Source organism: Pecten maximus, unplaced genomic scaffold (assembly GCF_902652985.1).
Source record: "Pecten maximus unplaced genomic scaffold, xPecMax1.1, whole genome shotgun sequence".
Taxonomy (NCBI): Eukaryota; Metazoa; Mollusca; class Bivalvia; order Pectinida; family Pectinidae; genus Pecten; species Pecten maximus.
The window spans coordinates 1-27,036 of NW_022979747.1; the positions used below are offsets into that span (position 1 = coordinate 1).

The 27,036-nt window shown below is 37.4% G+C and overlaps 2 protein-coding genes across 2 annotated transcripts; both read left to right on the forward strand.

Annotated features, from left to right (window-relative positions):
• The first annotated feature begins 397 nt into the window (after positions 1 to 397).
• On the forward strand, positions 398 to 6,006 carry LOC117319161. The gene is made up of 7 exons (XM_033873999.1): positions 398 to 507; positions 1,255 to 1,430; positions 1,779 to 1,864; positions 2,281 to 2,405; positions 3,091 to 3,226; positions 3,676 to 3,804; positions 4,649 to 6,006. Exons 2-7 carry the CDS (start codon positions 1,423 to 1,425, stop codon positions 5,779 to 5,781), a joined length of 1,617 nt encoding a protein of 538 aa, XP_033729890.1. The 5' UTR covers positions 398 to 507; positions 1,255 to 1,422; the 3' UTR covers positions 5,782 to 6,006.
• A 432-nt stretch (positions 6,007 to 6,438) lies between these two features.
• LOC117319163 lies at positions 6,439 to 10,088 on the forward strand. Its single transcript, XM_033874000.1, has 4 exons — positions 6,439 to 7,381; positions 7,813 to 7,899; positions 8,367 to 8,423; positions 8,771 to 10,088. Exons 1-4 carry the CDS (start codon positions 6,544 to 6,546, stop codon positions 8,917 to 8,919), a joined length of 1,131 nt encoding a protein of 376 aa, XP_033729891.1. The 5' UTR covers positions 6,439 to 6,543; the 3' UTR covers positions 8,920 to 10,088.
• The last annotated feature ends 16,948 nt before the right edge of the window (positions 10,089 to 27,036 follow it).

Genomic DNA, 27,036 nt, shown 5'->3' on the forward strand with positions numbered 1-27,036 from the left:
CAGTGTTTTCATTAATTATAACAAGGTTATAAGTAGTGAAGATATGCAATCATTATTATCTGCCAGATTCGATGAAAAAAGAATCTTTAAATTTGATCCCTATATATATTTTCACTTCCACATCATTCACATTTTACAGTACCTGCTTTGTATACTTGGTCTCATTTGTTGAGATTTTTTTCTACTATAAGTACATGTGTGATATTGTATATTGTCTCGAGCATTCCCATATTATTAACAATTAAATTTATACAAAACAGTACTCAAGTATTTCACATGTGCATGTATTACAACTCTTATAAGGTAAAAATTAGGGATCAAAGTTTTTTCTATTTTGTTTTTTTGTTAAATTTCACATGCATAGTAAATGAATGACATTCTCATTTGTAATATTTCAGGAGATGTGGTATGTGCCAATATGAAAGGTTACCCAAATGGTTGGCCCGGTATTGTCACCAGGCTTTCTGGTGACAACATCACTGTCTACTTTAAAAGTGATAATGATGAGTAAGTATAATTTATAGGTAGTTATGTTAGAGTTGCCTTGTTGATTCACATACCATATCTGACCTAATAAGGGTATGCCAATAATTAATGACGGTCAGGGTTGCTTGGTATAATTAACTCTGGCTGCTGTGGAAAGGAACTCCCAATCTTTCCCATCTGCAACAGTCACAGTATAAAATGACAGTCAGCAGATGAATTATGTACAGATAGTTCTGACTTCTCGAAAGACATTTGCTCGATCTCTAAATATAATATATACTGTTTGCCTCTCGTTAAGTTGTTTAGAATCTGGTATACAAAATGGCTGACATCCATGCATGTGGTTTTCTGTAACAGCTATGATGCCTCTGCTGTGTTTTATATGTGTATTCAAAAACCATAATTTGACATCTATATATCATATAATTTTGTAATTCAAAATTTTGTCTATAGTGACACTTTTACCTTGCAGATTCACTTTGAGTAACAAGAACATTAAACCGTTTCATCTGGATGAAACAGAGATGAACAAGATTGAAAGTATGTGTAGATTTGTCAATTAAGCATACAATTTTAAGATATTTGTGACATAAAGTATTTGGTCTGTTACTCTATTTTACAGTTTATTGTTATGTGAATAATTGCAGAAAAGTTTTTAATGTTAATCGCATCTTGCAGTATGTTTTAAAGGTATGTTTTGCAATAAATGTATATTCCACATCGCAAAAGTAAAGAAGAAAACATTATGACATTTTTTTTTTTCTTCAGAAAAAGTAAAACCGAAGTTTCAAAATGCATTTCTAAGTGACTATGAGTGGGCAAAAGGGATATTCATTGGGAAGTCCAAACCAGACACTCAGACACAGACAGATAAGGACACAACGTCTCAGATGGGATCCTCAGCTATGGTCATATGTGTTAGTGGAATGAATCATAATGAAGAGGTATGGAATCGCTTGACACTAAATAGATGTTTATATTGATGTTAATGAGGGTATTTATCAGTTCACCTTTTTACGTTATGTGTACTAAAAATTAAATCCAGGAAAAAGTTTGGTTTTAAAATTTAGACTTTGGCTTAAAAGCGAAAAGAGAGTTCAAAGTGGGAAAACTAGAATAAACTTCCATTTGAGTAAATTTTAAAAAATTCAGACTAAAATTTGTTTTACAGTAAGCAACATGACAATGCCCCAAAATCATTAAGCTTTGGAGTCAGTTGATGTGTTTACCCCCACACTGTGTTCACACTAACATTTTTATAGTCTTTCTATATACATGTATGTTTTTTTCAGAAAAATATCAAAGTTTTGCTGCAAAAGAAAAATACAGTACAGCCATAGCTTTAGCCAAGACATCACACATGTTGTAATGAAGACTGGTACGTTGTTACATTGGGTATATGATATCTTTCTGAATGATTGTAATGATAATTTATAAATTGTAATCGTGCAGTAACAACTTTTTTGCTATATAACACAACATTTATGGTAATATAAATATGATAAATTCTGTAATACTATGATGTTATTTGTGACAAGGACACTTATTTAACATGAAACTAACTCCAAAAATAACATATCGTGGAGGGGATATAACTATTATTGCTTTATTCTTGAAATTTCAAATGAAAGTTCCACTTTTTAATCCAAATTGTCCCTAGTTCATTGTGCATTGTTGATTTAAGAAAAATTAGAATCTCTTTACAGATGCCCCTCTTGAATTTGGACAGTTGTGATTTGTTATCATAGTTTTTTGAAAAGTAATCTATTGAATATTCATGTTGCGTGTTTGCAGATCCTGTCGGAAGCCGTATGTGTGACCGTTCCCTGAAGTTTTTCAAAGGTATATGTAAAAATTGCTGGGTCCTTGATTACCAGTGGATATTGGACAGTGTGTCTTCCGGTCATCTTTTACCAGAGGTAAAAAGCCATGTTATTACATGTTTACTAGTAAACTATTGAAAACTATTCAATTTTTTGAAGTGATGCTTTTCACTAGTGAGAAATACATAATTGTGAAAAAATTTGAACAATCAAAATAATGCTTGCAAAAGACAACAGGGAAAATTAAAAGCTGCCTAGGAAGATTTTCCAATCATAATGTAATATGCAGAATATCTAACAGCATCTTGAACTTTTGTAATACCAAATATAATTTATGAGTGGGCATACAATTTTGATATTGAGTTCACTATAATGTATAACCCAGGTACATTGCTATCCATCACCAGATGGTGGATAGTTCAAATTGCTCTTCGTCTGTCATACATCCTTGGTACAGTTGATCATCTCAAAATTTTATGTAGGATCTCTTTTGTTGAAGATGTGCAGTAGCAGATTAAAGATTGACTAGAAAAAAACAACAACATCAATATGATGAAGCCATCTTGGATTAATTTCAGCCATTCCACAACTACATATTTTTTTTTCTTTCGTCATAATACACAGCGGGATCTTTAACCTGATTAAACTGTATCTTATTATCTCGGTTTGAGAGTTTTGATCTGAAAAGCAAAACTGTTGTAGACCGACATCAAGCCATATCAAGTTGGGTTTTAAATTGATATATCATTGCTGAATAGATGTGTGTTTGTTTTTTTTGCAGGAGGACTTTGAAGTGATAGGAGATATGGTCACTAATAAAATACACTATGGGCCCAGAAAGTCACGTTTGACAGAATCACCACTTTTGAAAGGCTATGAAGTATTCTGCTTTGGAAAAGCAAATTATATATCAAAAGGTGTATATTGCTTATTAAATGTTCATTTATATTTACAGACATTTTTAGCTATATGTTATTATTTCCGATTTTATTGTTTAAGATGAACTGACTAATTAGTTATAAACACACAGCTTATTATATATCTATCTGTAATTGAATTTTGGTTTTTCACTTCATGCTGAAATATATATAAATCTAATGTAAAACGTAGCTTGCAATTGTATTAATTATAATTAAGGGTATACATGCACAAGGTTTGTTTCAAAGGCCCTTGGGATGGAGGTGTAGCACTGTGTAACTAAGGCAGTCATGGCAGTCAATATTAGATATCTGTTGACATTGTAAAACAGTGGCATTTCCTATGTATGACCTCCCAGGCTTACTGGATACATGTCGATTTCTACTCTAGTTGACATGGAAATGAAATATGTTGGATTATCTAACATTCAAAATGTAATGCCTTTCAGGTGATCTTGAGGATCTAGTGACTTGGTGTGGCGGTTCTTTGCTAGATCCTGCAAAACAGTTAACATCTGACAGTCGGAAACTTGCTGTGGCATGTGTGGATGAGTTATTTAACTATGATCAGACACAAGGTGAGCATCAGTACTCATTATTTGCTATACAGCTTGAAATGGGGTGAAGTAAGTAAGTAATGTCTTTGCCCATCAATACAGATGTTTATATCTGCTTGTAAACTGTAAGTTTGTGTGTTGTGTAATGAGAAGGGGATTAGGATATGGGTCCTACACTAAGAGCACTACAGATTATCAGATTATAAAGTTTCAATTACTTTCATGGAGCTTTCAGTTTTATGCCCCCTGCCATTCCTTTCTTGTTCCGCAGCGACCCCTGTCCCATCCCCTTCCGCTTAAATATAGTTTATCTAAATAACTACCAATGTGATTGACATAAATAATGGGCATGAGGTCATGTCGTGTACCTTCCTCTTTTTCCGGATCAAACATCCAAGATGGCTGCCATGGCCTCTGATTTGCTGAAAACATATCCTCTAATTACTATTCTTCTATCTTGTGGATTCTTAAGAAACTTTGTGGGAGGGATGATACCATGACAGAATTCATAATGAACATTAAAAAGTGATTGGTCAAAATTAAAATATATGAAAGTCTCAGGAAATTTTGCAGAACTAGTTTTATCTGAAGGAGGAGGCATTTATGTCTTATAGACATTCCTATTTTATCTTAGTTTTTCAGTTTTCCTTCTAACTTATAAGATTTCGATGAAACTTGACATGTTTATTTGTTCAGGGGTGGGGGATGGTCTTTAATAAGGCCATTCAAAAGACTAGTTCCTTGGCCTCCGTCTTTTCAAAATTTACTCTTCCTTTCAATTTTGATCTCAATGTCAGACTTCTAGTATGTATATGTATTTTGTGCTTAACACCAATCTTGCAACTGTATCATTATCATCTTTCAGTGACCTCTATCAAAAAGGGATTAAAAACAGTGTCTCATGACTGGTTGTTGGACTTAATCACGGTCTATAAAGTGCAAAATTTAGATGAATACCTCATTACTGATAAGAAGGTGCAGAATGGCGAAACAGATGAGATGGATGTTGGGGTTTATGAAGACAACAGTAATGTGAATCCTGATTACCAGCCTATATCAGATGAATACCTCATTACTGATAAGAAGGGGCAGAATGGCGAAACAGATGAGATGGATGTTGGGGTTTATGAAGACAACAGTGATGTGAATCCTGATTACCAGCCTATATCAGATGAATACCTCATTACTGATAAGAAGGGGCAGAATGGCGAAACAGATGAGATGGATGTTGGGGTTTATGAAGACAACAGTAATGTGAATCCTGATTACCAACCTATATCAGATGAATACCTCATTACTGATAAGAAGGGGCAGAATGGCGAAACAGATGAGATGGTTGTTGGGGTTTATGAAGACAACAGTGATGTGAATCCTGATTACCAGCCTATATCAGATGAATACCTCATTACTGATAAGAAGGGGCAGAATGGCGAAACAGATGAGATGGATTTTGGGGTTTATGAAGACAACAGTGATGTGGATCCTCATTACAAGCCTATATCAGATGAATACCTCATTACTGATAAGAAGGGGCAGAATGGTGAAACAGATGAGATGGATGTTGGGGTTTATGAAGACAACAGTGATGTGGATCCTGATTACCAGCCTATATCAGATGTGGAGGACCAGAGCACTGATGCTGAGGAAGTCTACTTAGAGAGGGAAGCACAGGTCATTACTGGATTGAAAGGCAAGAAAAGAAAAAGGAGAGACAAAAGTAACAATCATTCAGATTTTGAAGGCCAGGATGAAAAAAGGAATAGAGATGGGAAAAGGAATAGCATGGTTGACATAGTTTCAGATAGTGATTCTGATGCAAATTCAGAAGTGTTTCCAATTCTGAATGGCATTCAAGAAAAAAAGAAGCAGAAATCGGATATAAATGTCCAAATGGCTCACAATAATGGCAAAAAAAGAAAGTGGCACTACTGTATGTATTGTGGCAAAGGTAGTACAAACATCAGAAAACATTATTTCTCAAAAAAAGCATATATCTGAAAGCCAGGTCCAGCGAGTTATGAGCTTTCCATTACACTCCAAGGAAAGAACCCTGGCATTAGAGGAGCTTAGAAATGCTGGAGACTATAAACATAATTATGAAGTGATAAAAAGTGGGGAAGGAGTACTTGTACCTTGGAGAAATGTGACTGAGGAAACAGCAGCATCCGAAATGTTACCTTGCGAGTATTGTTTAGCATTCTTTATGAAGACCGAGCTCTGGAGACATCATGCTGTATGCAAGTTCAGGAAAACCTCAGATCGAAAGAAGTACAGAAAAGTTTCCGGCAAAGCAACTCACCTGCTACCATGTGAAATAGAAGTATCGGAGGGCTTTAAGACCACTATTCTGGCAAAAATGTCAGGGGATCAGGTATCTTTGGTGTCTAGAAATGATGGGATCATAACCAAACTTGGAGAAAAACTTTTTAATAAGCATGGTCATTTAGAACATATGCACAACTACATTGGACAAAAGATGAGAGAGATGGCCCGTCTGCTTATTTGTATTAGAGAAGAAGATTCTGAAATAACAACCATTGAAGATCTAATTGACCCCAAGCATTTTCCTCTTGCGCTCAGATGTACACAAAAATTATGTGGATATGAAGAGGAAACCAACACATACAGAAATCCTTCATTGGCTCTGAAACTTGGATATTCCCTTAAGAAATGTGGATCTATTAAAAAAGCAAATGGGTTGATTGAAGAAAATGAGGAAAAACGAAAAAAGCAGAGGATTTCATTGCTGTCCATGAATTAATGTGGCCGAATGACATTTCAAGTGCTGCATTGACAACACTGAAGGCAGGAAAATGGAACAAGCCGTCTCCCCTTCCTCTTACAGAAGATGTGTCCAAACTTCAAAAATTTGTCAAGGAAAAATTAAAGGATCTATCTGCCTCATTGAGTGATGGAATTGAAAACTCAAACCCGGAAAGGAATGTGTATTCTCAACCCTCAGAAATTACACTGATCAAGCTTGTAATGTTTAATAGAAGGAGGGGTGGTGAAGCAGAGAGGCTAACTATCGAGGCCTATCAGCAAAAGAGTGGAAACAATGCTCCCATCAAGGATATTGAGGACTCCTTAACACCAGTCGAAAAGAAAATGTGCTCTCTTTTCCAAAGGGTTGAAATTCGTGGTAAGAAGGGTCGTAAGGTGCCAGTGCTGCTTACAAAAGACCTGATAGAAGCGATTGACTTGCTACTGAAAGCTAGGGAGAAAGTTGGAGTCAGCAAAGATAACCCTTTCATATTTGCAAGGATGAACTATGGCTCGAACAAAGCAATCCGTGCATCAGATGCATTAAGGAAATATGCAAAAATGAGTGGGGTAGAAAAGATTGAAAATATAACCTCAACAAAACTGAGAAAGCACATTGCAACTGTCAGTCAGATCATGAACTTAGGAAGCACAGATTTGGAACAACTGGCAACATTCATGGGTCACGATATTGAAATTCATAGATCATTCTATAGATTGCCAGAATCTACCATCCAAGTGGCAAAGCTCGGGAAATTTCTACTAGCTTTGGATTCAGGAGACGTCAGTAAATACAGTTCTTGCACTCTTGATGATGTCACTCTAAATGACGATGGTAAGCAGATCTAACATAAAAACAAAGTCGTGTATATATACTATATTGAAGAAGAGAAATAAAAGTTTGTAAACAAACTTTTTCCGGTCTTAACAATTGAAAACAAATCACAATTAAATACCATTAGTTTAATTCTTGTTTGATATTTATATTTAGAGTCAATTTTGTATGCAATCGCTTAATATTTACGTAAAAATAACATTAAAAAAGTCCTTGAAAATTTCCAAAAGTTTGCATGAAGCAGTTTGGTATCATATACAATGTTTTATTAAAGATCCTTAGTTTTCATGTCCATACGAACTGTTGCAAGACCTTTACTGTTTGTTTACTTTAGTGCTGAAGCTTTTTGGAGCTTGGTATTTTGTTAATATCGGATAGCTTATTCAACTCTTCGGAAAAGTTTGTCATACAAATTATGTGATGTACTTCAGATGTTGCTGTAGATGATGAAGAGGATGGGGAAGATATGGAGGAAGCCTCAGATTCAGATCCTGGAGATTCTGATAGCTCGGAGCAAGGTACTATTACATTTTTTTGTGCCAGATCTGTGGACCTGCTTTATGTAAAACCTTGTTGCATGCAATTATTTGTATTGTTAAAGATGTTACACTCACTTTAGCTATGACCTCCTTGTTTTAGATTAATTCTTTTCATCTGTTCAATTAGGTTGTTGGATTTAGATAATACAAAATCTGTCGGTCTGATCTTCTGTTACTAAACTTTTACTTCTTTGGAGATAGTGGATGCCATGATTCCTCTGGGATCTTTCATTAAACTTCAGGTGCTATTTCATAATGACATGAAATTATCCTTTTATGTCGTAAAACAATCATGTACTTAATTAATTAATGGCATGAGGTGGGTATATATTGTCAAACTCGTTACGATCTTATTCTTTGGTACATCTTCATGGATATCTTCTTCATCGAATTACGATACTAGGAAATGTTATTTCCATTTATGCCTTATACAAATTTGATTCCAGTTGCATCCGGATCCAGTTCTACTACTCAATCAAAGCCCAGTCATTCCATATGGAAAGGTATGGTATATCCCCTGTCCCTGTGTTCAGAGTTTCATAATTCTAACTCCCTTAACTGTAAAGTGATACCTGTATTTGTTATTTGTTCTTCAAAAATAACTCAGATTGGTTACAAATGTACTGTACTGCCTTATACATTTGTAGTTCATGTTTTGGAGTTGTTTTAATCTTGCACACTTGCTTAATTTTCATATCAGTTGGCAAGTTAAATGTTAGACATTTACAGATGACGTTTTTAGCAGATCTTAATTTAATTAGCTCAGTTTGAAGTGATAGTTAATTTACAAAACGTTAATGTTACATTATATTGGGATGACTATTTAAATTTAAATTGTCTTTTCTTTCAGGTCGTCTCATCTTAAAAGCTGAACAGATTACGTGCTTGAAGCAATTGTTTAAAGACAACATTGTAATGCGAAAAGAATTAAAATTGAAAGATTGCACCAATGCTATTGCAAAAGAATGTTTGAATGGTTTAGATTGGAAGAAAGTTTAGAACACTGTGCACAATTGGATAATGAATGAAAAGAAAAAAACAAAAGCATTGATCAAAAAGCATTGATCAAATGGACCAATGATGTCACTGACTTTTTCAAATGACAGTTCGTTGTCAAGTCACAGTTTGAGTTTGGGGTTGTGTGTATTTTTCACTTGTTAACTTTTTCACAAAATGAGCATATATGATCAGAGATCAAAGCCAACATCATGATTTACTTAATATTTTGAAAGAGTTCACAAAAATACACAAATTTACGATGGGTAATTTGCAAATAAACAAATACAAAGAATCTTAAATCTAATTGATTTTGATTTGCTTGATGCTTTGGCAATGTTTAACACTTGTGAAATGCACTTTTTTGGTATTAAGTTAATGTTTTGGCAAACTAGATATTTGTCGAGTTGTGTTTAAGCTTAATGGATTAATCGTCATTTTTATCAATGCATGGTTGTCAGACTTACCAAATCAGTGTATGAACATCTTTTAATTCAGATACTGAATTATAGTTATGTGTTTCTTTCAAAATGTTTTCAAAAGTTTTGTTTTCTACAATAATACATCAATATGTTGATAATTTATTACAAAAACTGATAACAATGGCATGTTTTTGTGCTTGTTTTAGCCTTGATCAAATGGAGATATATAATGTTTTTGAATTGTCCATTTTCTATTGCTTAATGACTAATGAATCAACAATTTCAGTCATTGAGGGTCTTCTTTCCATAAACGATACTTGCTTAACTGCTATTTCTTTAGGGGTTAACTTAATGGGTCTTTACTAGTGCCCTTCAGTGTTGTGACTAATAAGAAAAACAAAAAGGTCGTTGGATGCCATCTTGGATATTTAATGAATGTTTGTTATTAGTATTTCTCGGAAGACAGACTCGATTTTTAGTACAATTTTTGTATGTTCTTATTAATCAGAGCTATTTTTTTTTTACATTTCACACATTGGTTTCCATTTTTCTTTATTCTGCTGACAAAAAGAACAACAGGGAAACAATCAAGAGGGCATCAAGATTTCCTGGTATTTTGATTTTTTGATCAGTCGACTTGTTATTAAGCATAGATATCACAGTTTTTTTGTCAGTCTTGTCTTATTTCTCTTGCACATTTGAAAAAATCTGTTCACTTTAAGGTTGAAAATAAAAGCCCATAGAATGTTTGATGAAGAGTTATGGTTTTATTTGATATTGAATATCTATATCAAACATAGCTTCACAGATGCGGACCTGAAACCCACTGTTTCACGCAAATCATGATAATATGAACTTAAAATAACAGATTATTATCTGTGACATGGTATCACCTAGGAGTCTCGGTGTGTCATGTACCAAAAGTTAGTCACTGTGACCTGCATTTTGAAATTTGACCTACATCAAAGAAAAAAAAAGGTGTCCTTATTATACACTTTTTACTGGAACTTAATACTTGGGGGCACGTACGGTTCACCTTGGCCAGGTGGTGTGTCGTGTACATTTACCAAAGAAAAGGTTCGTTTGTCTTGACTTGTCTGTTCTTGTCACCGGAATTTCTCACATTTGTCAACTTACTGGTCCACTGTCATTGAACTAAAGAAATTGTAGAAAGTAGATTAGATTAATTAGTTCATGACATTAATACCACCATGAGTGCCCTACCTTGACATACACGCTAACATCAGGTAGGCAACTAATTGTTTTATATATGCTTCAAACATTGTTAGCATAATATTAATGGTTCAACTGATACAAGGAAAATACTAGACATATAACACTGTGTGTTAACATAAGATCGTTAATGTGAGGTATTTTTCATGTACCTCGGTATGGGTGTCCAGTAAAACCAGTACTGTGTGCTAACATAAGATCGTTAATGTGAGGTATTTTTTACGTACCTCGATATGAGTGTCTAGTATTAAAACACTGTGTGCCAACAAATGACAGTTGAAGTGAGGTATTTTTTCACGTACCTCGGTATGGATGTCTAGTATTAACACACTGTGTGCCAACAAATGATAGTTGAAGTGAGGTATTTTTTCACGGACCTCGGTATGGATGTCTAGTATTAACACACTGTGTGCCAACTAATGATAGTTGAAGTGAGGTATTTTTTTACGTACCTCGGTATGGATGTCTAGTATTAACACACTGTGTGCCAACTAATGATAGTTGAAGTGAGGTATTTTCCATGTACCTCGGTATGGATGTCTAGTATTAACACACTGTGTGCCAACAAATGATAGTTGAAGTGAGGTATTTTTTCACGGACCTCGGTATGGATGTCTAGTATTAACACACTGTGTGCCAACAAATGACAGTTGAAGTGAGGTATTTTTTCACGGACCTCGGTATGGATGTCTAGTATTAACACACTGTGTGCCAACAAATGACAGTTGAAGTGAGGTATTTTCCATGTACCTCGGTATGGATGTCTAGTATTAACACACTGTGTGCCAACAAATGACAGTTGAAGTGAGGTATTTTCCATGTACCTCGGTATGGATGTCTAGTATTAACACACTGTGTGCCAACAAATGACAGTTGAAGTGAGGTATTTTCCATGTACCTCGGTATGGATGTCTAGTATTAACACACTGTGTGCCAACAAATGACAGTTGAAGTGAGGTATTTTCCATGTACCTCGGTATGGATGTCTAGTATTAACACACTGTGTGCCAACAAATGACAGTTGAAGTGAGGTATTTTCCATGTACCTCGGTATGGATGTCTAGTATTAACACACTGTGTGCCAACAAATGACAGTTGAAGTGAGGTATTTTCCATGTACCTCGGTATGGATGTCTAGTATTAACACACTGTGTGCCAACAAATGACAGTTGAAGTGAGGTATTTTCCATGTACCTCGGTATGGATGTCTAGTATTAACACACTGTGTGCCAACAAATGATAGTTGAAGTGAGGTATTTTCCATGTACCTCGGTATGGATGTCTAGTATTAACACACTGTGTGCCAACAAATGATAGTTGAAGTGAGGTATTTTCCATGTACCTCGGTATGGATGTCTAGTATTAACACACTGTGTGCCAACAAATGACAGTTGAAGTGAGGTATTTTCCATGTACCTCGGTATGGATGTCTAGTATTAACACACTGTGTGCCAACAAATGACAGTTGAAGTGAGGTATTTTCCACGTACCTCGGTATGGATGTCTAGTATTAACACACTGTGTGCCAACAAATGACAGTTGAAGTGAGGTATTTTCCACGTACCTCGGTATGGATGTCTAGTATTAACACACTGTGTGCCAACAAATGACAGTTGAAGTGAGGTATTTTCCATGTACCTCGGTATGGATGTCTAGTATCAACACACTGTGTGCCAACTAATGATAGTTGAAGTGAGGTATTTTCCATGTACCTCGGTATGGATGTCTAGTATTAACACACTGTGTGCCAACAAATGACAGTTGAAGTGAGGTATTTTCCACGTACCTCGGTATGGATGTCTAGTATTAACACACTGTGTGCCAACAAATGACAGTTCAAGTGAGGTATTTTCCATGTACCTCGGTATGGATGTCTAGTATTAACACACTGTGTGCCAACAAATGACAGTTCAAGTGAGGTATTTTCCATGTACCTCGGTATGGATGTCTAGTATTAACACACTGTGTGCCAACAAATGATAGTTGAAGTGAGGTATTTTCCATGTACCTCGGTATGGATGTCTAGTATTAACACACTGTGTGCCAACAAATGACAGTTCAAGTGAGGTATTTTCCATGTACCTCGGTATGGATGTCTAGTATTAACACACTGTGTGCCAACAAATGATAGTTGAAGTGAGGTATTTTCCATGTACCTCGGTATGGATGTCTAGTATTAACACACTGTGTGCCAACTAATGATAGTTGAAGTGAGGTATTTTCCATGTACCTCGGTATGGATGTCTAGTATTAACACACTGTGTGTTATGACAGTTGAAGTGAGGTATTTTTTTACGGACCTCTTTTTGCTGATAAAATGTAAACATTTATTTATCTCGCTTTGTTAGTAAAATGTTTGATCTTCAAAATAACAATATCAACATAATTCAAGTGAAATTTATGTTAAGTGATGTGTCTTTAAACGGAAAATGAAGACATTGTAATGATATCTTAACGGGAACCTGGTGACCTCTCTTTCCGTTAGAAAAATCAGTAAGAGGACGGGTACCTCTCTTTGCTAGGTATGTGTGTGTCTGTGTGTGAGTGTGTGTGTGAGTGTGTGTGTGTGTGTGTGTGTGGTGTGTGTGTGTGGGGGGGGGGGGGGGGGGGGGGGGGGGGGGGGAGGGGGGATTAAGTTTATAAGACGATTTACCCCAAAACACCCTTTTTACGAGGGGTCTGGGAGCCAAGATTTTCGAAACGGACGGGGAAGTGATTTAGTAATAATGCGAATTTTTCCCCATTTTTAGGGTTATAAAAAAATTCCGTTACTGTCCGTTTCAACGGATACCACCGGACGCACCGTACATCACCTGACATGAAACGAATGAACAAACATAAAACGGACATTAAACGGATATTGACGAACATCACCGGATATCCAAAAATGTTATCCGTTTCACGTCCGGTGGCCCAATCCGGTAAAGTGTGGCAGGGGCAATAACACAATCTTCATCTTCGTGCATCATAATGGGCAATACGTAACCTGTACGTACATTTACGTATCCTCATTTCACCTCAAACATTAAAAGAAAATCATGTTAATGACTTAATATCATAGTTAATTGTTCTAGATGATATGTAACCTGAACGTAGATATCCCAGTTTCACCTCAAACATTAAAAAAAAAAGAGAGAAAAAATCACTTTGATAACTTGATGTCCTAGTGAATCGTACTGGGTGATATGTAACCTGAACGTACAAATCGAGTACATGTAGAGTTAGCCCGAGTTTTCTCTGGCCCTGTCACCATGTCTGGTGTAGGCATGGTGACAGGGCCAGAGCACAGGCGCTTGCATAGAAAATATCACTTTCGATTTTTTTTTTGACATGACAGCGGTATGTGTAATGTTTAATAGGGAAGGTTGGCAACTACGCCACGAGCGAAACGGCACCCCATCTCACTTCAATCGACTAAAAAACACATTTATTCAAACTGACACGGCGCACACTATATGCCACAGTCATCAGGAAACATTCATCTTTAACCTACCGTGTCACTCAATACGAATTGTTACATCCAAAACACAATAAAATCGTGAAAACATCGCCGAATTCCTCGCTCAGAACGACATTTCTCAAACGGCTCCCTGCGCCTGTCCAGATTCTTCCTTTACAAACGGGGTTCAAAGGTCATGCGATTATATAATCGACTGTCACCAGGTGCACTTTTTGGGGTCATCTCGGCATACTTTATTTTACAGGTGCATGCACAGGACGTCGTTTGCGATATCACGGACTAATAAGATAGCATGTTTTAATGGCATGCAGTGATGAGATCGTCCTTTCCTTTTATTCAACTGCATCATTTCGGTAGTTGTTGAACTTCGTTTTCAATCAAAAAGATTGCATATAACGGTGATCAATAACTTGTTCAAGACAGGACCGGGACATTATACGTATACCATGAACAAGCAGTATCAGTTGGAATGTTTCGAAGTTATTTGGATGGGGTAATAGCTGATAGTTGTTTGATATTTTGATTTTTTATTGTACTTGCCATCTATATAGGTCTATGCCAATCTTCAATTTTTAAAAAATGGACCCCTACATGACTAGTTAAAAATGTATATACCACACACAATACCGATAAGAATAAGAGGTTGTTCTGGGTATTCTGGCGTTAGCCCTAAAATACTATAAAAGTCTGGCGTTGACACAAAATAACCACTACTTCCCCCTCAAGTATTCTCTTTTCTTTCTCATTTTAATTCAGTTTCATAATTCTGTAAGCACTTTAGCCAGCTTGATTATTATTAGAGTAGCGTTTGATGCTTACACATTCAATTAATCAGGTAATTCATCAATAACTTAAATTTTATATATGCGAGCGACGTAAAGTGGAATAAATGGATAATGAGTATTACAAAGAATACATTTTACAATGCGTTAAACTCTTTGACATTGTCACTGGCGGATTTAAAGCCCCCCAACCCCCCAACCCCCCTAAAATTGTCAAAGTAAGGGTATCTTAAAAAACGAATTCCCGTATCAATCAGCGGAAAATATTATAAAATCATTAGAAAACATCTCTCATATACTTGTTTTTATAAAACACACCCGGTATGAATCTATCGTGAAAATCAAAGTGATATTTTCTATACAAGCGCCTGTGGGCCAGAGAACACTCGGGCTAATGTAGAGTATGCTGCGAGCGTCTGGAATCCTTTCAAAGTTACAGATATTGATCTGATTGAAAATGCGCAGAGGACGGCAACGAAGCTAATCCGAGGACTTACAGTCATGTCATATCCGGAACGGACGAATAGACTGAATCTGTCCTGACTTGTACATCAGAGGACCAGAGGAGACGCGGTCAATGTATTTAAGATGATAAACAATGACAGTTTAATGTATATGATGATAGAGTTAGCAAACACGTTTTACAGACGGACAATGATAACAGAGAGGCCACTCTCAGAAAATATCTATAAAACGATGTTGAAAAGATGGAATGAAACACTTCTTCAAGAGGCTTGCCCGCAGAGAGATAAGAAAAATTGGCTAATAGAAAAAGATTTTTTACACATGACAGATTGTTGAAATTGTTGAGTTTTTCATTTTATTTTCCTTATAAAACGCTGAAAAGTGATATTAAAACCTCATTTTTTAAATATTATTTATTTAATCGCAACCCGCAATAAGTCCCCGCTATAAAGCGGAGTCTAATTTGATTGACACATCAAAGAAACAAGCACGTGCACAGTGCCGCACAGTGATAACTTCGAAGGCAGCGGCGATTTACAAAGAAGATTTGCCGTTATATTCCATACATTTCCCTCTCAGGTAGAGTTTTAAAACGTCTTTTAAATACATATTCTGTTATTGTTTTCAAGAAATAAAGTCGGAAAGCCTCTGATTTTGTCACATAGAAACGTGTACTGAAGTTTATTTAGTGATCGGAGATGTGCCGTTTACCGGTCCGTCTGCGGGTAAGCCTCTTTCAGTTATCGAACTGTCGACCTCTGGAACAGTCTTCCATAGCACGTCATCAATGCAGAAACTATTTTCCAGTTTGAAATCATTTTAGACGAATAATGGAAAAAATACTCGTTTACATATAAGAACAATAATACATAAAGTCTATGTACATTGCACCGAAGTGGAATAATGTTCTGTTGTTGATGTGAGGTTGAGTTTGGGGACTCGCTTACATGGCAAAAATACACTGTGTATGACCGACACCGGAAATAGCTCCATCCTTAAACGGGGCAGCAGTAATTAATTTAGTAATATTTCTTGGTAAGCAACATTATATTCGCAACTTTATTGATCACATAGTAGGACAAATGTCAGTGGACATTTCATCGCACAAAGGGATTCAAATAATGTACACAGAAATAAATAAACATTTGAAACATGTACATAGTACCGGTAAATTTTGTGAGTTCCGTGGACATGAACCTTTCATGACGTTTCACACAACGTTAAGATATGTTAAACAGCTGAAAACATATTTGGACGAGCGAAAACGTCGGTACTAAGCACTTATTTTAATTAAATTATCATGTATTTTCCATTCCTTCATAAAGTTAATGACAGGTATCCAGAACACAAACATCTGTCCTATTATGTGATCAATCAATTTGCAAATATAATGTTGCTTACCAAGAAATATTACAAAATTACTTACTGCTGCCAGTTTGTGTGTTCGCCTCTCCTCGTTTCAGGCTGGGGCTATTTCCAGTGTCGGTCATACACAGTGAAATATCAACGGACACACAAAAAAACACGCCTTCTCGTTCCAAGTCGTTTATTTTGCATAGGGAGTATAAAGGGAAAGAACTCTTACAGTTTGAGTTCAAAATTATCTCTACACCGGACGATTTTGTTACAACATATTTTGTAGTCTCATCACACACATACACCTTATACACAACAATAATTTGATACTATTATATTTTATTTAAGCATTGAGGTTGATTTTTTTTTATTTTCATCGGGGGGTATGAACAATTCTTTTCATACCCCATGAAAATAAAAAAAAAAATCAACCTCAATGCTTATAATCAATTTCAGTAAATTGTCTTTTTCTAATTCAAAACATGTTTTATGTACAATTTTACGGGTTTTATTTGGGATTCTTTTTCTCAAATCAATACGCAACGTCAATTGTCGTATTGTGACGTCACATTTTTCGCGCCATTCTCGGAATTTCTTTCATAGAAGAATGAAAAGAATTTTTCTACCAATCACATTTGAGTATAAAAAATTATAACATGAAAACAAAGAAAAGTTTATTATTGATATGGACATAGAGGCTACCAGCCTGTGTCTATAATTTATCCTAACAAATAAATCCTAATAAATATCCAAAACACACACTTCAAATATAATTAATACAAATGTAGCTTAAAAAAGCTATAAAATGGCCAGAGCCGTCAACTACCATGTCCTGTAAACAAGCTTTCTTTTAACACTAGCACATTACTTGCAAAGAAATTGAGAAACTGCATGTCTCCTCGCAAAAAAACCTGTTTTTTATATGTACCTGCTATGAAAAAGTCCCGTATCTTAGAACACTCAAATAAATACCAATTAATATATCTCCTTGAAACTGAATGTATCGAGAGATATCGAGATACGTCCACCTGGAACATATCGTACCAAACCACAGACCGGCCATAACCACGGTCACCGTGACTCAATGGAATGCTCTGCCGTTGAAATTGTATTCAATGTTTTTATTTATTTATTTATTTAGCTGTTTTACAATTCTGCGCAAACTAGTAACAATTATTCAGAAGCACTTCTATAAGCGACTAGCTAAGAACGGCGTCAAGTCACAATTAGTAAAAGTAACAAATGAGATACCTACATGTACCTGTACCTCAAAATTCAGAATGTTGGCTAAGTGAGAAGACACTCATGTATATATTGTTGAATAACACCGAAGGTTATCTCAAGGTCATACAACGTCTGTGCATCCAGTTGGTCAATAAATATGGCTCTTCAATGAGGCTATCGGATCATCGATGTTTGAGCAGTATGTAACAGTGCAACTCTCGGATGTAGTGAATTTACCCTTAAATGGTCGATAATACCCCAGTGTGTTCTATATGTTAGTATGGCGTTCCATACAGACGGGATGCAAGGCTATCATTGCGATACAAAACCATCCATAATTAAATAGCCATCACAAACACCTCACCCCATCCACCAGAAAAACTAGACATAGCCATCACTCATCTCTCCAAACACTGTCATGCACAACGTCCGTTAGGAAAGAATCATTCTTTCCTCGGACAATTAAAGATTGGAAACTCCTCCCTAACAGAATGATCTCTTCAGGCGCTATTTCTTCATTTGTTCACAGGTGCCTGACTCGTTTTATAAAATAATAACATATAAGAGTAAATATAATGTACTCTCATATGCTATTATTTTATAAAACGAGTCAGGTACCTGTGATTTGTTAAACATCATTCCTTTCATTCCATGCCACACACCTACACGACATAATCTTCACTATGCTGAAGGAGGTCGTTAAATGGTAGAAGTAGAATTTCATTATTATTGTAACGTGCCCCTGTGCACCACTCTTATGCCGGTTAAACCACAGGCGCTCGCATATAAAATGATAATTAAAAAAAAAATGATATCAGTGGTATGTGTACTGTGTAACAGGTAAGGCCGGAAACTCCGTCACGAGCGAGAAGGCACCCCATCTCATTTCAATCAACTTAAAAACATATTTATTCAAACTGACATGGTGCACACTATATGCGACCGTCATCAGGAAACAATTATATTTAACCTACCGTGTCACGCAATACGAATTGTAACATCCAAAACACAATAATCCGTGAAAACATCGCCGAATTCCTCGCGCAGAACGCCATTTTTCAAACTGCTCCCTCAGCCTGTCCAGATTCTTCATTTACATACGAGTTGAAAGGTCATGCGTTTATATAATCGTCTGTCATCAGGTGCCCTTTTGGGGTCATCCCCACATGCATTTTGTCCGGAAAACGCTTCGGCAATCACATTCACGTAGTAGCGAGGCCTAGACATTTCATACTTGCAAATTAAAAAAAAATGATCAAGGGGAAATGGATTAGCATACTTTTGTCACAAAGGTAGAACAAAATGCTTATTTATTGATAAACTTTTGTCAGTCTACTGCAATCTGGACGAACAAAAAGAAAAGTGAATCACGAATAAGACTGTCATCAGGTTACTGGAAAGTATACATATGTACCAACATTACTTACTTTTAGACCTGTTCATTTATTTCCACAATTTTACAAATATCATGTCGTCGTCAAATACGAAGATCATACTTCAGACCTGCCAAACGATTTGTACGTTATGATCGATGATCAATCATCAATTTATTTTTATTTCTCACAATCAAATGTTAGATTTAATGTTTCCCAGAAATTCTTCGAGCTCAATCAAAATTTTATGAGTACATACAAGACTCGGGACTTGCCTATAGATTTATCAAAATATTGAGGATGAGTTTCATTTTATTGTGAACCCATTTTTATTCAAATTTTCAAAACAGTATTATTTGCTTACTTGATTTCTATTTTAATAAAATTGATGTCATTTTGCCGCTTAGTGTCAACAATCAGGGGAGGACACAGGAATTTTCAATTTGGGGCGTGCGAAAATTAAAGGGAGGGGAGGGGGTTCCGTAGGTGCTCCCCCAGAAAAACAATAGCAGGTAAATGCAAAATCCTGCATTCTGGTTTATTTCACGATAGATTCATACCTGGTGTGTTTTATAAAAACAAGTATATGACAGATATTGTTTAATGATTTTACATTATTATTTCGCTGATTGATACAGGAATACAATGTAGATGGCAAGTTCAATTTGAAAACAACAGAGACATTTACACATGGAAGAAGATCAACTTGTTAGAGCTGAAAGCCTTTCTGTCTATATCTTATTTTTCGATATTAGCAGTATTAGAAAACCGTCGATTCCGCACTACTGGAACTCCACACTTTCAAGTCAACGTTCTGATTGGTTCCAGTAGATGATGGCGAGGAACAGATTTCAAAACATATTGAAAATTCATTCAGATCGCTTATTATCAGCGAATGGTTGGAAAAGAGGTAAATACGTGTAGAATCTACCATATGTTTTATATAAGTATATGATTATACACCAACCTCCAATCCGAGTCAACGCCTGTACTGAAGTACAGTAATACAATTTATACACAGACGTTCGTTATTATTTATAAAGGAAAACTAATCTTTATTTTAATATCGCCGGAGTAATGATAAATGCCTTGCCCTTGACGGATCAAACTAGCGACTTGGCAAGCATTCTGTCAGCAGGCTAAAGGAAAACTCGGATCTCCACTTGCACAGTTTCAGCTCATTCCCAAACAATTTACTGTAAATCAAATAGATTCCTGAATTATAGACTGGCTCCCTGTCTCTAGAATATTAAAATTATAAATAAAATTGACCTGTATGATTTTGGTCCCTAGGATATGTCTGATTCTAAGTTTCAAACTAGGGGGAGATAATCTAGTATTATAATTTAGTGGAGCTAACAAAAAACTGGTGGTCAGTCTACCTGAATCCTTAAGGACCCTAATTCGCGAGCTCAACTCATCAGATATCTGTGCAGAATACATAATGTCACGAACATCTACAAAGGAATTTAAAATCCAAATGATGGTCACCAAAATATATATGTATATTATAAGTGTCTACACGACTCTAATAAGTCAGGATCATATGCATGTGTATATATATATGTGCATATTGTCGTAATTGTAATTGAGTACAAGCTACAGTTGAGTGTAGACTAAAGGTTACACCCAAGTGCACTCCGAGTGCACTCCATTTGGACTTGGAGTGCACTCCGTTTGGACTCCAGGTAAACTTGGAGTGCACTCCAAGTGGACGCCGAGTCTACCTGGAGTCCTATAAGACACCATGCCTACCCCAGTTCTATAATCAGACTATATATATATATATATATTAATACTTTTATGCTTTTAATATAATTTACATATAAATAAATAAATTTTTACAAATTACTTTTGTTCTGTTAATATTACTATTAACATTTGATTAGTCTACTAGGAATATTTCTTTTATTGTTAATACATGGTAATAATGCCTTCATGTTAAATTTATATTTATTAAGATCCATAAAAGACAGTTATACAAGTTATGCTATAATCAGGTTTCTATGAAAGTTAAGGTAGACCGACCCTTCTGTGACGTCACCGACATGAGTCCGGCGATCCGGCGATCCGGCGTCCGGCGATCCGGCGATCCGGCGTCCGGCGATCCGGGCCCTTGATTATATTCACGAATAGTTACATCTGGTTTAATTTTCAAGTCAGCTGGGAGATAAATGTTTAGGCCTACAGCACGATGCAGTCAAGAGGTAAAGGGGTCAGTTTTGTAAAACTAAAAGACTAGGTAAGGCTTATGCTTTCAATGAAGTAAGAACATAAATTAAAGATGGTCCATTGAAAACAAGGACAGCGCCGATGTATCACATAATGTGCCAATGTGTGACGACCATATAACGTTAGTTACAGTCTCGGCGGAGACAATTTATATCAAGTCAGGAAGAGGTTAGCACATTTCCAATTTATGGCAATGTAGAACAAGAGGACACTTCATGACGCACGGGCCGACGCATAGTGGAGTTGGGGACTTTGGCCGATGCTCTAAAAGCATGTGCACTTTGCGGCAACCAACAATTACTTCAGTATGTACTCCATCTGTCAGATTGTATATTGTTAGGGGAACGTAAGTTCGGCCTTGCGCACTTTATATAATACTATATAAGACTTTATCTCTATATCACCTGGTTGGTACATTCCACACAACACTTGGCTGGAGACTCTGACACCTCGTCCTATATAAGACTTTATCCCTATACCACCTGGTTGGTACATTCCACACAACACTTGGCTGGAGACTCTGACACCTCGTCCTATATAAGACTTTATCCCTATACCACCTGGTTGGTACATTCCACACAACACTTGGCTGGAGACTCTGACACCTCGTCCTATATAAGACTTTATCCCTATACCACCTGGTTGGTACATTCCACACATCACTTGACAAGAGACTCTGACACCTCGTCATATATAAGACTTTTATGATATATACCATCTGGTTGGTACATTCCACACAACACTTGACTAGAGACTCTGACACCTCGTCCTATATAAGACTTTATCCCTATACCACCTGGTTGGTACATTCCACACAACACTTGGCAAGAGACTCTGACACCTCGTCCTATATAAGACTTTATCCCTATACCACCTGGTTGGTACATTCCACACAACACTTGACTAGAGACTCTGACACCTCGTCCTATATAAGACTTTATCTCTATACCACCTGGTTGGTACATTCCACACAACACTTGGCAAGAGACTCTGACACCTCGTCCTATATAAGACTTTATCCCTATACCACCTGGTTGGTACATTCCACACAACACTTGGCTGGAGACTCTGACACCTCGTCCTATATCAGACTTTATCCCTATACCACCTGGTTGGTACATTCCACACAACACTTGGCTGAAGACTGACACCTCGTCCTATATAAGACTTTTATGATATATACCACCTGGTTGATACATTCCACACATCACTTGACTAGAGACTCTGACACCTCGTCCTATATAAGATCTTATCTCTATACCACCTGGTTAGTACATTTCACACAACACTTGGCTGGAGACTCTGACACCTCGTCATATATAAGACTTTATCCCTATACCACCTGGTTAGTACATTCCACACATCACTTGGCTGGAGACTCTGACACCTCGTCCTATATAAGACTTTATCCCTATACCACCTGGTTGGTACATTTCACACAACCCTTGGCTGGAGACTGACACCTCGTCCTATATAAGACTTTATCCCTATACCACCTGGTTGGTACATTCCACACAACACTTGGCTGGAGACTCTGACACCTCGTCCTATATAAGACTTTATCCCTATACCACCTGGTTGGTACATTCCACACATCACTTGACAAGAGACTCTGACACCTCGTCATATATAATACTTTATCCCTGTACCACCTGGTTGGTACATTCCACACAACACTTGGCTGGAGACTCTGACACCTCGTCCTGTATAAGACTTTATCTCTATACCACCTGGTTGGTACATTCCACACAACACTTGGCTGGAGACTGACACCTCGTCCTATATAAGACTTTTATGATACATACCACCTGGTTGGTACATTCCACACAACACTTGGCTGGAGACTCTGACACCTCGTCCTATATAAGACTTTATCCCTATACCACCTGGTTGGTACATTCCACACATCACTTGACAAGAGACTCTGACACCTCGTCATATATAAGACTTTATCCATATAACACCTGGTTGGTACATTCCACACAACACTTGGCTGGAGACTGACACCTCGTCCTATATAAGACTTTTATGATACATACCACCTGGTTAGTACATTCCACACATCACTTGACTAGAGACTCTGACACCTCGTCCTATATAAGATCTTATCCCTATACCACCTGGTTAGTACATTCCACACATCACTTGACTGGAGACTCTGACACCTCGTCCTATATAAGACTTTTATGATACATACCACCTGGTTAGTACATTCCACACATCACTTGACTAGAGACTCTGACACCTCGTCCTATATCAGACTTTATCTCTATATCACCTGGTTGGTACATTCCACACAACACTTGGCTGGAGACTCTGACACCTCGTCCTATATAAGACTTTATCCCTATACCACCTGGTTGGTACATTCCACACAACACTTGGCTGGAGACTGACACCTCGGCCTATAGAAGACTTTATCCCTATACCACCTGGTTGGTACATTCCACACAACACTTGGCTGGAGACTCTGACTTCTCGTCCTATATAAGACTTTATCCCTATACCACCTGGTTGGTACATTCCACACATCACTTGACAAGAGACTCTGACACCTCGTCATATATAAGACTTTTATGATATATACCATCTGGTTGGTACATTCCACACAACACTTGACTAGAGACTCTGACACCTCGTCCTATATAAGACTTTATCTCTATATCACCTGGTTGGTACATTCCACACATCACTTGGCTGGAGACTCTGACACCTCGTCCTATATAAGACTTTATCTCTATATCACCTGGTTGGTACATTCCACACAACACTTGGCTGGAGACTCTGACACCTCGTCCTATATAAGACTTTATCCCTATACCACCTGGTTGGTACATTCCACACAACACTTGGCTGGAGAGTGACACCTCGTCCTATATAAGACTTTATCCCTATACCACCTGGTTGGTACATTCCACACAACACTTGGCTGGAGACTCTGACACCTCGTCCTATATAAGACTTTATCCCTATACCACCTGGTTGGTACATTCCACACAACACTTGACAAGAGACTCTGACACCTCGTCCTATATAAGACTTTATCCCTATACCACCTGGTTGGTACATTCCACACAACACTTGGCTGGAGACTCTGACACCTCGTCCTATATAAGACTTTATCCCTATACCACCTGGTTGGTACATTACACACAACACTTGACAAGAGACTCTGACACCTCGTCCTATATAAGACTTTATCCCTGTACCACCTGGTTGGTACATTCCACACAACACTTGGCTGGAGACTCTGACACCTCGTCCTATATAAGACTTTATCCCTATACCACCTGGTTGGTACATTCTACACAACACTTGACAAGAGACTCTGAACACCTCGTCCTATATAAGACTTTATCCCTATACCACCTGGTTGGTACATTCCACACAACACTTGACAAGAGACTCTGACACCTCGTCCTATATAAGACTTTATCCCTATACCACCTGGTTGGTACATTCCACACAACACTTGGCTGGAGACTGACACCTCGTCCTATATAAGACTTTTTTGATACATACCACCTGGTTAGTACATTCCACACATCACTTGACTAGAGACTCTGACACCTCGTCCTATATAAGATCCTATCCCTATACCACCTGGTTAGTACATTCCACCCATCACTTGACTGGAGACTCTGACACCTCGTCCTATATAAGACTTTTATGATACATACCACCTGGTTGGTACATTCCACACAACACTTGGCTGGAGACTCTGACACCTCGTCCTATATAAGACTTTATCCCTATACCACCTGGTTGGTACATTACACACATCACTTGACAAGAGACTCTGACACCTCGTCATATATAAGACTTTTATGATATATACCATCTGGTTGGTACAATCCACACATCACTTGACTGGAGACTCTGACACCTCGTCCTATATAAGACTTTATCCCTATACCACCTGTTTGGTACATTCCACACAACACATGACTAGAGACTCTGACACCTCGTCCTATATAAGACTTTATCTCTATACCACCTGGTTGGTACATTCCACACAACACTTGGCTGGAGACTCTGACACCTGGTCCTATATAAGACTTTATCCCTATACCACCTGGTTGGTACATTCCACACAACACTTGGCTGGAGACTGACACCTCGTCCTATATAAGACTTTATCCCTATACCACCTGGTTGGTACATTCCACACAACACTTGGCTGGAGACTCTGACACCTCGTCATATATAAGACTTTTATGATATACCATCTGGTTGGTACATTCCACACAACACTTGACTAAAGACTCTGACACCTCGTCCTATATAAGACTTTATCCCTATACCACCTGGTTGGTACATTCCACACAACACTTGGCAAGAGACTCTGACACCTCGTCCTATATAAGACTTTATCCCTATACCACCTGTTTGGTACATTCCACACAACACTTGACTAGAGACTCTGACATCTCGTCCTATATAAGACTTTATCCCTATACCACCTGGTTGGTACATTCCACACAACACTTGGCAAGAGACTCTGACACCTCGTCCTATATAAGACTTTATCCCTATACCACCTGGTTGGTACATTCCACACAACACTTGACTAGAGACTCTGACACCTCGTCCTATATAAGACTTTATCTCTATACCACCTGGTTGGTACATTCCACACAACACTTGGCAAGTGACTCTGACACCTCGTCCTATATAAGACTTTATCCCTATACCACCTGGTTGGTACATTCCACACAACACTTGGCTGGAGACTCTGACATCTCGTCCTATATAAGACTTTATCCCTATACCACCTGGTTGGTACATTCCACACAACACTTGGCTGAAGACTGACACCTCGTCCTATATAAGACTTTTATGATATATACCACCTGGTTGATACATTCCACACATCACTTGACTAGAGACTCTGACACCTCGTCCTATATAAGATCTTATCTCTATACCACCTGGTTAGTACATTCCACACAACACTTGGCTGGAGACTCTGACACCTCGTCATATATAAGACTTTATCCCTATACCACCTGGTTAGTACATTCCACACATCACTTGGCTGGAGACTCTGACACCTCGTCATATATAAGACTTTATCCCTATACCACCTGGTTGGTACATTCCACACAACACTTGACTAGAGACTCTGACACCTCGTCCTATATAAGACTTTATCCCTATACCACCTGGTTGGTACATTCCACACAACACTTGACAAGAGACTCTGACACCTCGTCATATATAAGACTTTTATGATATATACCATCTGGTTGGTACATTCCACACATCACTTGACTGGAGACTCTGACACCTCGTCCTATATAAGACTTTATGATACCTATACCACCTGGTTAGTACATTCCACACATCACTTGACTAGAGACTCTGACACCTCGTCCTATATAAGACTTTATCTCTATATCACCTGGTTGGTACATTCCACACAACACTTGCTGGAGACTCTGACACCTCGTCCTATATAAGACTTTATCTCTATATCACCTGGTTAGTACATTCCACACAACACTTGGCTGGAGACTCTGACACCTCGTCCTATATAAGACTTTATCCCTATACCACCTGGTTGGTACATT

Bases quoted from the DNA above. Each gene is read 5' to 3' on its own strand.
- LOC117319161 (XM_033873999.1), top strand. The intron at 2,406-3,090 runs GTAAAAAGCCAT...TTTTTTTTGCAG, and splicing joins CCGGTCATCTTTTACCAGAG to GAGGACTTTGAAGTGATAGG. The intron at 3,227-3,675 runs GTGTATATTGCT...AATGCCTTTCAG, and splicing joins AGCAAATTATATATCAAAAG to GTGATCTTGAGGATCTAGTG.
- LOC117319163 (XM_033874000.1), top strand. From the start codon at position 6,544: ATGTGGCCGAATGACATTTCAAGTGCTGCATTGACAACACTGAAGGCA. The intron at 7,382-7,812 runs GTAAGCAGATCT...GATGTACTTCAG, and splicing joins TGTCACTCTAAATGACGATG to ATGTTGCTGTAGATGATGAA. The intron at 8,424-8,770 runs GTATGGTATATC...CTTTTCTTTCAG, and splicing joins CAGTCATTCCATATGGAAAG to GTCGTCTCATCTTAAAAGCT.